Source organism: Schistocerca nitens, chromosome 1, assembly GCF_023898315.1.
Source record: "Schistocerca nitens isolate TAMUIC-IGC-003100 chromosome 1, iqSchNite1.1, whole genome shotgun sequence".
NCBI lineage: Eukaryota > Metazoa > Arthropoda > Insecta > Orthoptera > Acrididae > Schistocerca > Schistocerca nitens.
Genome location: NC_064614.1, coordinates 1131720619 through 1131735193, shown reverse-complemented (window position 1 = coordinate 1131735193; position 14575 = coordinate 1131720619). Strand labels below are relative to the sequence as shown.

The window sequence follows — 14575 nt, the reverse complement described above, 5'->3', positions numbered from 1 at the left end:
CCAGTGACTTTATAACCATAAAACTTCTACGCTCTACATTCAGCTATCATGAGTTGCTTTGATGATACAGAACTGTTTTGTACTTTACAGAACTCAGATATGTTCCTGTCTTCAAAGATGATTTAGCAAGTTTTTTTGAGGCACAATAACACATTGTAGTGCCTTAGAAAAATGATATCTGTACACTGACATCAAATCTTATAAGAAGGAAGGAAATCAAGAGATTAGTGTGTGAAGTAACATTGTTAGAAAATTATTGTATATATGTAAATCTCAAGTGGCAACAGAAATTCAGAATAAAAAGTGGGTAACTTGAGTGAACAAGGGGGATTAGAATGAACGTCATGGAGTCTGACTGCCCTTTAAACTCTTCAAATAATTCTGTTGTCTTTCAGAAGCAGAAAAATGAAAATTATGTGGAGAGTATTTAGATTGATTCATTTATTTTCATTTTAAAATTCTATTTTTCAGCAAATAGAAGATATATGTTCACAAACTTAAATATTATCATTAGGCTAATAATTTTTTTTTTTGTAAGCGCTTGGGTGGAGATTATGGGAACTTTGTTCTCAAAACTGTATCAGAAAATGAGTTCCAAAGAATTGAGACTTCTCGTGTTAATTTTAATATATAATTACACCAAAGTTACAAATTCCCAGTTGTGGATGCTGAACAGTATACAGAAAGCACAGGAAGTAAAGATTTCGAAAACAGCAAGGATGGAACAGGAACAGATGAACACAATGAACAAAAGAAAGAACTACCTCTATCAGAATGTTCGAGCTAGAGTCAGGAACAAATCACCACTGAGATTGACGCAGCAAAGAAGAGCAGCAGAGCTGGAATGAAGAATGAGACTGAGGTGGGAATGAGGCCAATGAAAAGGGAACAGTGTGCGAAGAAGCCATTCCTCAGTTTTTCTGTTCAGTTCCTATGGACCTTTTCCTGTACAAACAATCCACCTGTACTGTACATTGGTATATCAAGTAAATGCAGCTTATTTACAAATGAGCTGTAGAGATTTTTTCCTGTTGAAATATTGTAATGCAATTTCAACATTTAGTAGTAAAAATACAGGAAGTTAAAATGAGGTTACAAACTTTTATATGTAGTAGTTTTGTTAAACAACACAGACAGTTAACATATGTGAGTGAGAAAAGTGTGAGCTTATCTTAAATACTAACAGAGCTTTTGGTAGTGGAGTTAAAACAGTTCGTAATGTCTAAGCTGGTGTGACTTAAGTTCATGTAAAACATAAGATCTATAGAAAATATGCAGTATTGTGAAAAGCTGAATGTAAGGGGTTAACCAGTTCTCAACTACTCTTCACAGATAACCCATTTCCATGTTAATGTTTAGGGTAGCAAATTTCAGTGGCTACTTTCATTGTTATACATTGATTTGATCCTTTGTTAACAGGTTGACGTTGAGCATAAACAATGGCTGCCCCCGCAGGTATGTGGAGTCCATATTCTTTTTGACAAATAAATAATTCTTAGAATATGGGAAACATGTTAAATGTGGCTGTTTTCATGTATTATGAATGTAATCCATACACTAAAATTAGTGCCTTCTTCATGATGCTAATTATATTTTAATGAAGATACTTATGCTTTTACATCAAATAAAATTTTAATTAACTTCTGTTTTTGAAAGAATTCTCATGCAGAAGATCAGAAAATTATCGATTTTTTTGTTGCAAAAACAAGCTTATCTCTGTATACAGCGTTTTAGAAGGAGGCATCACAATTTGAAATCTTCTGTTGAATAAAAGCATTTTTCTAGTAATATCGGAAAAAAAACATTTTTCTATTAAAAATCACTTCAATTTATTCTTTGATGTATGTAAATGAGCTATCTTAAAATGAGGTAGTAGTCTGCCTGCAAACTTTTTTTTACTAGTAATTTTGTGAAAGTTTCTCTTCTTCTTGTGTTGTAGTAATATACATTATAGTTTGGATTTAGTTTCACAAAAGTGATTGTCTGCAGACGTACATAGAGTAGACGTTAAGTGCGTTTTATGAAAATTTCTCTACAAGCCTCTCTCCTGCTTACTATTCTATTGCCTTTTTTATAATCGAAAAAGGTTGTCTGTATGGATTGCTCATGCCCCACTCCAAAGCTCAAACAATCCTGAAGATGTGGATTTATCAATCTGAAATATGCAACGCTTGGAACTTAAATAGTGACAACTATTTATTCACAACCGATACAAAAGAGTTCATGTTTGCACCTGTTACTGTCCTTCGAAGTAGTCACCAGTGTTGTGTAGAACCCATTGCAAGCGAAGTGGAAGGTGTAGTATACTGTTAGCAGAGCCTGTTCAGTTGATAGCGCGAATGGAGTGGTCTAAAGTTATGGTGATTCTCGTGTACGACTGTGATGGTGTTATTTTAACGCATTACGTTCCTCCACGGCAGACTGTTAATGCACAGTATTGCGGTTTGTTTTTGGAACATCACCTGCAACCAGCTTTGCGAAAGAAGCAGCAACACTTTCTGCGCAACCCAACAATCGTTTTGCACGACAGTTCGCCGGCGTATACAGCCCAAGCTGTGGCTGCTCTGTTCAGTCGATGGGACTGGGAAGTACTGTACCATCCACCATACTCCCCGGGCTTAAGCCCTTGTGACTTCGATTTGATTCCGAAGAGGAAGGAACCACTTCGTGGCATTCGCTTCAGAACTGTTCCAGAGATTCAACAGGCAGTAGACCGCTCCCTTCGCACCACGAACAGAACATTCTCTGCTAATGGTGTACTACGCCTTCCACATCGCTGGCAATGGGTTCTACACAATGCTGGTGACTACTTCGAAGGGCCAGTGACAGGTGCAAACATGTAACTCTTTTTGTTTTGGTTGTAAATAAATAGTTACCACTATTTAAGTTCCAACCCTTGTATTTGCCTTAAGGATACAGGGTACTTTTCTGACTCAATATTATGTAAAAATCAACATCTATTTCTCTAAGGCACTGTTTATAATGTATATGTTTTATAGATTTTTTTGTTGATATCAGGTAATGCAGCACACTTTCTAAACAAATTAGAAGTATTTTGAATATTTTTGAACCTGCTGGGGCTTATTAAAAAAATTACTTATAAATTGATGCAATTTTTTTGCAAAATGCTTCCTCAAATTGAGGTACCATTTAATACAATGTAATTAATTTGAAGGAGTCCAAATTTTTACCAGATATGCATGACATGACGGCTGAGGTACTAGACCTATTTAATTCCACCAATTATTTATATTACAAAGCTAAAAAATATCACAGCTTACATTTTAATTTTTATAATTTAAAAAAAGTTATTTTTTGTATAATTTAGTTGACTCTGCAATAATGCTTAAGTCTACTACATAAGTAGGGACTGTTGCAAGTTACAGAAAAAAAATTTGAGCAATGCTTTATAAACGTTAGGAAATATTTGTACCTGAACTCTGAAAAATACAACTTGCAGGAAATTACGAATGAAGATATGAGTCCAATTAAACTGTAGTCTCCATCCTGCAGCATTTCATCATCTTCAAGCTTCCTCTTGGCATTCCTTTCAGCACTTCTTGCTTCTTTGGTAACTAGAAGAGCGAATCTTTCAGCTTCATGCACACATTGCCTGTTACACACAAGCAATTGATCTTCCATATTAGAGCCACGTTTTATGCCTAAATTTCTCAGGACTTCCTACCTTCCTACCACTCCATCATTGAAACATATCACTGCATCTAATACACCAACTTTTAATGCATTTAGTCCTACAAAAACATTCATGGGTAAGCTTTTCCATATGCAATGGTTGAAACTTTCATTTGTATTCTGAGATCCTCCATGAAGACATTTACTAAGCAAGCAATGTCACTCAGGTCTCTAAAAATTGGGTTTGTTTCATTCATAACAGGCTCAGGAAGAGAATCCTTATAATGGTATATGTGACCACTTTCTTTTGCTTTTTGGTGACCACACCAACAATCTGCTCTGCTCTGAACAGGGTGGTCATCTGTGGACAGATTATGAAAGTAGAGGGTCCAAACAGCCTTTCTTGTTACTGTAACATCATTCAGAGGTGCAGTTCGTCTAATGGCCAGTCCATAATAACTCTGAAGGAGGTCTATTTCAGTTTCTATCAGTCTGCCTCAGCCAGAGATTTTCCATCCGATAGCAACTTTAGTTTCATTCCTCTTCATAGCTTCCACAGTCTAGCACCCATACTCTTTCTCACATGTCCAAAACACTCCAATTTTGTTGCTAAGGTATCACCATAAACATTGAACTCATTAATTTTATTGTAAGCTTTAGAGTCCCCATCGCCTAGGTACTTCGTATATCTAACGTTATAAACGGGCACCGACCTCTGAAATATTTTAGAGCTTCGTAACACTCCATACCTCCACTGTAACCACCATAATTCTTAGAACACTGATGTTCAATATGTCTCTCAGTGTTACCATGGCAGGTGTGGCAGTACATAGATAAGCATTCAACATCAACAACTTTTCCATTCTACAGAGAAGTAGCACTTAAAACACCATTCAAGGAACAATGTCCTCGACATTGCCATGTCCCATCAAGTGCAACAGCAATGTCCATGGTTCCACTAATATCTACAGTTTCTTCTATTGCATGTTTCATAGATGCTTTAGGCAGAACTGTCAAGGCACCTAAAAGTATTTTTATGTACTTGCTGAACCTACTGGGAGGAGGAGGTAGGTCCATCAAACCACCAAACGTTTTAGCAGCATTTTTCCCTTTTCCTATTGCATACACTAACTTCAAATTCACATCATATGAATTATGCAAAATGTTCAGTCATTTTTTGAGGTAGATTTATTGCAGGATCTACACAGAAAAACTAATTTTGACAGTAAACCCTTTCTGATATTTTGTTGTTCAGTTATTTCCAGACAGCCTACACCATCACATTGTTTATATTTCACCACTTCCTTTATCAAAGAAGAAAAGATGCTCACATCATCAATAACAAATCCACTACAAACAGCGTAATTGTTGACACAAAAATTTGAATCACCAGGAGGCATGCTATGTGGGAGTTTCTTCCCTGAAGAACTGATACATATGTTACTTTCAACAGTGTGGCTTGCTTTGTTTGTTTATTGGTTACCACTGAATTTCATTTTATTAAATTTCTTGATGTGTGGCATAGTTCGTATTTATTGCACACTAAACGATATGTACTTCCACAAATATATGTAGCACTTGGGCAACAAATATTCAGTAACATGTGAACAAACTGCTTCCACAAAACAAAAGTAAATACTAGCAAAGATAATCATTTACAGACACTAGTAACCTGCACTGTTACCAACAACATATACAATGTATCATACATGTAATCTCATAGAGTTCACAGTTCTTTTCGAAATAATACTGGTTTCTGTAAAAGAGAGAGAGAGAGAGAGAGAGAGAGAGAGAGAGCTCATTTTATTTGAAACCCTATAATGTATGTATCAATGTAATCAGGAAAGACTATAGAATTTAATAAAGTCATAACAAATTCGATTTTTCCACCATTTGTGCCGGCCGCGGTGGTCTAGCGGTTCTAGGCGTGCAGTCCGGAACCGCTCGACTGCTACTGTCGCAGGTTCGAATCCTGCCTCGGCCATGGATGTGTGTGATGTCCTTAGGGTAGTTAGGTTTAAGTAGTTCTAAGTTCTAGGGGACTGATGACCACAGATGTTAAGTCCCATAGTGCTCAGAGCCATTTGGACCATTTTTTTTTTCCACCATTTGTAAGTACCCTGTATCCTGAAGGTAGCGTGGTCCAGGAATACTGAGACACATTGTAGTAAATACATATTTCTAATGTTTATAAAGCTGTAGCTCAGTTGTTTTATTTATTTCTTCTTAATTGCAAACATGAACACTGCAACACCTAGAACAAAGTATTAGCTTTTGTAAAACATTTTGTAAGATTAATCAATTACTTTTGACATTTGCAGTGTGTTAAATTTCATAGAGATGTAGGTAACAAATTGTTGGTGGTGTTAATAGGAAAAATATGCTCTGTTGGAGAAGACTCTGTTTTCTGTGGTTTTTGTGATACTCTAATTTTAATGATGACTAACACCACCGTGGTCTAGGGGTAGGTTTTTAACTTATTAAATGAAAAGTGGTAGGTTTGACTCTAGACACTGCTTAAATTTTGAGGAGAAGTAATCAGCAGCGGCAGCCAAAGACCTCTGATATAAGATGATGATGATATTTTGCTAAAAATTCCATAGTAGCCCCCCATTCACATATCTCATATCTGTGAGGGTAATGCCTATGGGGAGTTGACTCTGAGAGAGGGGCGGGGATGGAGAATCAGTAATAATGGGAACAATGCATGGAGCCAGTTCATGGAGCTGCTGTACATACCAAAAAGTACCAGTCGACCACTGTACTGAATTACACTTCCTGCTGATACCAAAAGAAAATTAATCTAATAGATTCTGATTTGTGGACTAAAATAGGGCCTGGTGAGATGAAAGCTGGTGAAGGTACATCAGTTGCTGACAAAAAGGCACACACATATGTATATATTTTGACTGGTACTTTTTGGTATGGACAGCAGCTCAGTGAACTGGCTCCATGCATTGTCAGGGAGCTGTTGGTCTGACACTGGTCACTTTTGACTTAAACCAGTTACCAGAATAAATAAATAAATAATTGTATATCTAAAAACAAAGATGATGTGACTTACCGAACGAAAGCGCTGGCAGGTCGATAGACACACAAACAAACACACACACAAAATTCAAGCTTTCGCAACAAACTGTTGCCTCATCAGGGAAGAGGGAAGGAGAGGGAAAGACGAAAGGATGTGGGTTTTAAGGGAGAAGGTAAGGAGTCATTCCAGTCCCGGGAGCAGAAAGACTTACCTTAGGGGAAAAAAGGACGGGTATACACTCGCACACACACACACACACATATCCATCCACACATACACAGACACAAGCAGACATCTCACAAGCAGACATATTTGGTTTTTTTAAATATGTCTGCTTGTGAGATGTCTGCTTGTGTCTGTATATGTGTGGATGGATATGTGTGTGTGTGCGAGTGTATACCCGTCCTTTTTTCCCCTAAGGTAAGTCTTTCCGCTCCCGGGATTGGAATGACTCCTTACCTTCTCCCTTAAAACCCACATCCTTTCGTCTTTCCCTCTCCTTCCCTCTTCCCTGATGAGGCAACAGTTTGTTGCGAAAGCTTGAATTTTGTGTGTGTGTTTGTTTGTGTGTCTATCGACCTGCCAGCGCTTTCGTTCGGTAAGTCACATCATCTTTGTTTTTAGATATATTTTTCCTACGTGGAATGTTTCCCTCTATTATAACCTAAATAAATAATTGTTGTGATCTGGACTGACATTCTAAGAGTCCCAATGTGGAATATAGACTGTGTGATTGAGAAGCTAAAACATATGAAAACAGAAATGGAGAGATTGTTTGGATACAGACAGTATCAAAAGCAGAAGAAAATAATGTAATGGGAGTAGACTGGTGTGAATAGGAGTGGAGGGTAAGGAGTGGGTTCCCGTGAATAGTTCAGTGGCAGGATTGTTCCCTTCAGAATTGACAACAAATCATTAACAATAATTTAGATAATTTAGATATGTGTGCTGATGCACACAAGCAGAAGATTGAGATAGAGTATGGTTTTTTCTTTTATTTTTTTTAAAATTTTTTTCTTTCTTTTTTTTTTGGAGAGAGAGAGAGAGAGAGAGAGAGAGAGAGAGACGTCATTATCCAATAAATTTCAGCTAGTAACAGTGAATTCAGTATCCAAAAATCACAAGAGGAGGTGGTTAGTTGAAAAAGGACTGAAGAAACAAGAAAATACCAGTTGGAGACAGATTCTGGAGACAAATATTGATCTATAAAGAGTACACACAAGCAAGAGAGATTCAGATTGCAATGTAATAATGATCAAAAGTGTGCTGATGTTTAAGAGAACGATTAGGAAGAATCAGTGTCGAAAGCACACTGAAATATTGAAGAATGTTGATGTGTGTTTGAAGTTTACAGAGGCTATAGATACTGCGGTGATTAATACAGCAGTAGGTAGTCAGTTGAGGGCAAATGGGTAATAATACTTAGCTGTCAAGAAACCTTGATTAACAGAGGACATAGTTCTCTGGCAAAACAAGTACAGAAATGTCCAGGTAAAGGGGGGAATGCAGCGATGTAAGTGTTAGTTAATAGACAAGTGTACATGAGCTCCTTTATTCAGTTTTTGTGCTGTGACTGTATTATCACTGAAGTTGTTTAAAAGAAGACAAAGTTTATAATGAAGAATTGAGAAGCCTTTGTTCTTTTAAAATGTAGCTCAGTTTTCTCCGCTTCAATGATGTATGCCGTTTTTCTCTGTCAACAAGTATTACTGTGTGTCATATGATCATTTTATTCTACTCCAACAATAGTTATGAGCCCAGGAGTGCCAAAAAAAAGTCAGTGTTAATCAGCCAAACTGGTATGCATAACAGATACAAAATGTTTTCCACTACCAATTGAGTGTTTTTGTGCAACACATTTGGAAATGTTACTTGATGTCGAGCTGTGTTCATGAATTTTGTGTGATAGAAGTGTTCTTTTAACAGCAGTAAGATGGTTAATGTTATACACAGAGATGAAAGACAACAGACAAAGCACTAAATCAAATGATTTATGCTTCCTGGTCATACTAAGTGAAAATGATTGCAATATATTCTGATTTATGGACTATAATTGAACCTGGCAAGATAGAACCTGGTGAAGGTGCATTAGTTGATGATAAAAAGGCATATATATCATGTCAAGGTTGGGCACTAGCAAAAATTGTACTTGCATATGCAACGAACAGCAAATGCATATATAAAGTTTGAAAAATCCAAAAACAGTATAGGAAACACTTCAGAAATTATAAGCCCCAGAGGATAGCAAATTTTCCGCTTTGCAACTGAGATGGAAATTATATTTGCTGACAATGAAGAACTGTGAATCTATAGAAAATTATCGAGGACAGATAAAAAATGTTTATAGATCTTAGTGAAAATTTCGTTATGAAATTGATGATGACTATTGTAGTGTAGCGTATTCTACACATCAGCGGAGTGGTGATTCTCAAAATTTTTTGATTGTGTTATATTGACTGCCAAGACATACTTTTTTTCCCATTTCTCACCAGAGTAATTTTTGTGAGTTGTTGATGACATGCAATGTACACATCTGAATGTAAAGGAGGTATATTCTGTGAGAAGACAAATGAGGAATTTGAAATTCATTTTTCTGATGCAGATTTCCTTTTCCTGTATTGGCAGTATTCAGATGTATTTAAGGCAGCTGGAGAAAATGTTGAAATTTAGTGGTTTTTATTGATGAATGTATATTTTAACATATTTCACCACATAGACATCTTATAATTTCTGGAGATGAAATCTGATATCACAAGGGAAGGAACTTCAAATAAAATTACTTAATGACAACTATAGGTGTTGACAAGGAAGCTTTGGTGACAAAGTATAATGAAAATCATCCACAGGCCTGTTCTTTCTTGGAGGTGTATGTCTGTATTTCACAAAAGGAAATAAAATATCTATTACAAACACCCATGGAACTTTCCAATAACCATCAGTTGTAGCACTCTTGGAAAGTGAAAACCATCACAAAAATTAACTTCCCTCTTTTCGTGCTATTATACCTGAATAAAACACTACACTATTCTGTGTAAACTTCCAGACAAATGGGATGCGGTAGTTACAGTTTTGTGCAGTTTGTCAGATAATAATTTTAAGTGTGCTGCAGCTAATAATGGTAACCAAAGGCACTGAAAAATGTCACTTATGGAACAGCATGACAAAGGATTGGAACAAATGATGATAGAAGTAACATGAAAAGGTGCTTTTGTTTCTCACAATCGTCAAGAAGTTTGTCATAATCCAGAAATTGCCCTGGAAAGGGGAAATTTAAAAGAGAATAAAAGAATTGAGGTGAGGTGCTGTTAGTATGAGTGAGTGCTTTCTGTGGCACAGTTACATTGAGTATTGATAACTGAATAGTGGATCCCAGGACAACTCATTACTTAGTTCCAAATGAAAATTGTGTTCCAGTTGTTGGTAAAAATATTTTAGTTAAAATCATAACTTTAACTGATGAAATATAAACAGAAGCTGTGTAGAACGTACAGTAAGGGCAAAGATAATTAACAATGAAGGTTTGGCTAAAGAATTAGTAGCTGAAAATACACTATTTGTGCTGAGATTGACACTGAAAATATAGAGGTTATTTTGATAAAGAAGGTTGCAAGATCTAAGATGAATCTGCTCATTAAAACCCAACAAAAAGGCCATTAATATCACATAAATATGAAATGAAGTGCAGACGACAGATCAACAAATATATTGAGAAATTAAGAATTTAACACAAAATCACCAGAGTTATTGCATCATCAGATGATGCACATAAGTAAGAATAGCCAACAGCATGGTAAAAAAGGAAATAGTCCTGAGATTTGACTGTAAAAAATGTGAACTAAACCCATGTGGTGACTGTTTGCCAGGTAAATCAATATGAAGACTGTTTATGAAAACTGTATCACAAAATTTGAAGAAATGAACAACCACTTTAGACCTTGTTCATAGTGATCCCAGTGGTCCTGTCGACATTCCAAATTTGGGAGGCAATTGATATTTTATGAGGTTCGTGGATGATGCAAGTGATACTTACTTGTACACTTCTTAAAAACATAAGGTTGAATTATTTGAAGAATTCAAGAAATGGAAGATTCGAACAGTAAAAGGTAAACAGTTAGAGAGTTCTCACTAACAGTGGCCTAGAATTCTGTTCATGCAATTGGTTGCAGTTTTGTGAACCTGAAGGAATTTGGCATGAAGTAACTATGACACATACACTGCAACAAAGTGATATGTTGATGTTAATGGATGTGGGAAAGTTGCAGTTGCTAGGATGCAATTTACCGAAGCGTCTTATGGTGACATGATGTGCACTGTGGCATGTGTAAGAAATCTTATTATAAATAACAACAACAATAACAAAAAATCTTTATGAAGTGTTGAGTGGTAGAAATCCTAGTGTGTGGCATTTACGTGTGATAATATACTGAGTTTTAGTTCACATGTTCAAACATAAACAATTATTTGAAATTGCCCACAAGAGCAAAAAAAAAGACATTCTTATTGGATATTCTATATATTGTTGAGGATACAGGCTCTGTATGCCAGAAACCAAACCGGCAGTAGAGTCTAGGGACTGTGTATTCAAAGAATTTTCAAATGGCAAATAATCAACTGAAATTAACGAATCTAAAGAGGTAATTGAACTATGCAGTGAAGGAGCGTTACCGCTTCCAAGTATTGAAGATGAATTATGAAATGATAGAGAAGATTTGAATTCTGAACAGAAATTTTATGGTTTGTCAGATCAGAAGGAAAATTTGGCTGTAATGCTTTTATTTGTTGAAGGTAATCAGGAACTTGTGAACCATGCTGAAACTCCACGATGTCATTACAGGCTAAGAAAGACTATAACAAAAGAAAAAGTTGGTGTAAGCAAATATCATCCAGTGACACATCATTCCAAATGGAAAGCTTATAATGAAGAAGCACAAATAAATGTAATGTGGCAAAGGAACAATTAGACCATTGTCATACCATGAAGCAATTAACTGACGACACAATGGTATGAGTAACTGTGATGAATGAAGAAATTAACTCCTTGAAGGATCACGGTTCTTGGAAACAGTTTGAGCTACCATCTGGTGAAATTCCAGTAAAGAACAGATGGGTTTTCAAAATGAATGGCGAGAAGCAAACTTTTAAAGCTCATTTAGTTGCAGAGGGCTTAAGTTGAGTAGAAGATGTAGACCACAAGATTTATGCGCCTGTTCCAAATTTTGAAAGAATTCGTCTATCGATAGCAGCCAGTGTTGAGAAAAATTGTCATATAGATCAAACAACGGGAAATCCAGGATGGAATGTAACAATATTATGAGAAGGAAAGTTGCTACTCACCATATAGCAGAAATGTTGAGTCGCAGATAGGCACAACAAAAATATTTTCACACTAAAAGCTTTCAGCCATTGGCCTTTGTCAACAGTAATAAACACACATACGCACGCACACACACTCACGCAAACACAACTCACACACACGACTGCAATCTCAGGCAACTGAAACCACACTGTGAGCGGCAGCACCAGTGCATTATGGGAGTGGTGACTGGGTGGGGGAGGAGGTTGGGGTGGGAAGGGAGAGGGATAGTATGGTGGGGATGGTGGACAGTGAAGTGCTGCAGGTTGGGCGGCGGGCAGGGGAAGGGTGGGGAGGGGAGGGGTGGAGGTAGCGGAAAAGGAGAGAAATAAATAAATAAAAAAACTTTCCCTGCAATACATCCTACATTCTTGTGACCCTCCCGGCCTCAACCTTTGTTAGTCGCTGTCCTCACCTATCAAGCCCCTTCCCTGCTCCCATTCCAGCACTACACAGCTGTCATTCCACCACCACACCCAGTCTTGTTATTTTATTTTTATTTATTTATTTCTCTCCCCCCACCCCCACCCCTTTCCCCTGCCTGCCACCCAAACTGTGGCACTACACTGTTTGCCATCCCCACTGTACTATCCCTCCCCCTACCCGCCCTGGCCTCCTCCTTTCCCCCACCCAGTGTGTGTGTGTGTGTGTGTGTGTGTGTGTGTGTGTGTGTGTGTGTGTGTGTTGTTGTTGTTGTTGTTGTTGACAAAGGCCATTGGCTGAAAGCTTTAAGTGTGAAAATCTTTCTGTTGTGTCTATCTGCAACTCAGCATATCCGCTGTATGGTGAGTAGCAACTTCTTTCCTTCTCATAATATTGTCATACAGGTCAGTATGATGTGAATAGTACATATCTTCATAGCAAATTAAAGGAAAATGTTTCTATGCTCCAACTAGAAGATTTCATTAAGAAGGGCTAAGAAAGTTTGGTTTGTAAGTTAAATAAGTCAATATGTGGACTGAGAAAAAGGGGCAAATGTGGGTATAGTCATTTACATAACTTACTAAAAAAAGCTAGAATATATTCAAAATGATATAGAGCTATGTGTATGGAAATAAACAGCAAAGGAAAGCTGTTCAGTCAGTGTACTGTATGTAAATTACTTGTTAACATTTTCACAGATTGAGGAGATGAGGCAAAAGGTGAAAACTCAATGTTGCTGTGAAGTTTTTGACATGGGCATGCTGTCTCACGTTCTAGGAGAGAAACGAAACAGCAAACATGGAAAAATTGGACTTTCTCAGAGGGACTAAATTAATTAACTGCTTGATAGATCCAGCCTTCAAAATACTAGGAGAGCAAAGACTCCTAAAGAACTGATACCAAACTTCCTAGAGGTGAAGCTGGGTGATGAATTTAAAAATTTTCCATATCTTGAGCTTATTGGTCAAATTCATTACCTTTCACAGAATACTTAACCAGGTGTAGCTTTCTTGGTGAATAAGTTGTCACAATTTTGTTCAGAATTTCACGTGAATCATTGGAATACAGCAGAAAGGGTACTGAGGTATATGAAAGAAACAGCATATTACAAACTCGTGTATTATCCCACTGGTCAGATACTTGCAGCATTCACGGATGCTGATTGGGCTACTTGTATAGATGATCACAAAAGTGTCACTGGATACAGGAGTTGGCAGAAATATGAAAACACAAACAGTACCATGCCTAATACAGTGTAGGAAACACTTTGACGTTCATAATATTCTTCCAGCAACCTCAGAATGGATAAATACAGGTCCTATATGATTTTCAAGGGATTCTTATACCATTCTTCCTGGAAAATAGTGGCAAGTTCAGGCAATGATCATGGAGGTGGATAGTGATCATGTATCCCTCTCTACAAAGAAGACCGTAAAGACTCAGAATCACTGAGATGTAGTGACTGTAGTGGCCAGGAGAGAAGTAACAATTCATCATCGTGCTCATAAAACATCTGGATGAAGCAAGCTGAGTGAACAGGGGTCCTGTTAACTTGAAAGACAGCATCACCATTGAGGAGCAAACATTGTATGATTGGATGGACCTGGCCAGCCAAAATAGTCACATAATCCTTGGTAGTAATGCGATCTTGCAGAGCATCTATGAGGTGCGTGGAATATCACCATATGGCTGCCCAAGTCATCCCCCAACCGCTGCAATGCTTCGTCTTTGGGAGGGAGGGGGGGGGGGGAGGTAAACTTGGCCAGAAGTCCAGAAGTTGGCGACTGTGTGAAACAAGACTCATCCAACCAAATGACTTTCTTCCAATTCTCCCTCATCCAGGTTTTCAGGTTTTGTGGCTTGGGCACCATGTTTTCGAGTTACACGCATTGGTATCACTGATGAGTGGTTTTAAAATTCAGCTCACCCAACAGTTCCTTAATTATGGAGCACTCGTCTTGTTGTTTTGGAGCTGACAGGGTTCGCAAGTTCGACATTCAGTTCCGTAGCTGCTTTTGCAGCTGTCACCCTCTTTATTTTTCATCACAATTCTGTTCAATGACTATCTCTCTCTCTCTCTCTCTCTCTCTCTCTCTCTCTCTCTGTCTCACACACACACACACACACACACACAC

General features: G+C 37.4%; 1 protein-coding gene across 1 annotated transcript in view; it reads left to right on the top strand.

Moving 5' to 3' along the window:
* LOC126199401 (intersectin-1-like) overlaps nt 1–14575 on the top strand; it is a 305182-nt gene that overhangs the window by 13817 nt on the left and 276790 nt on the right. The window contains 1 exon segment of the mRNA XM_049936323.1: nt 1420–1455. Within this exon segment, the coding sequence (XP_049792280.1) occupies nt 1440–1455 (16 nt within the window). The 5' untranslated portion in view covers nt 1420–1439.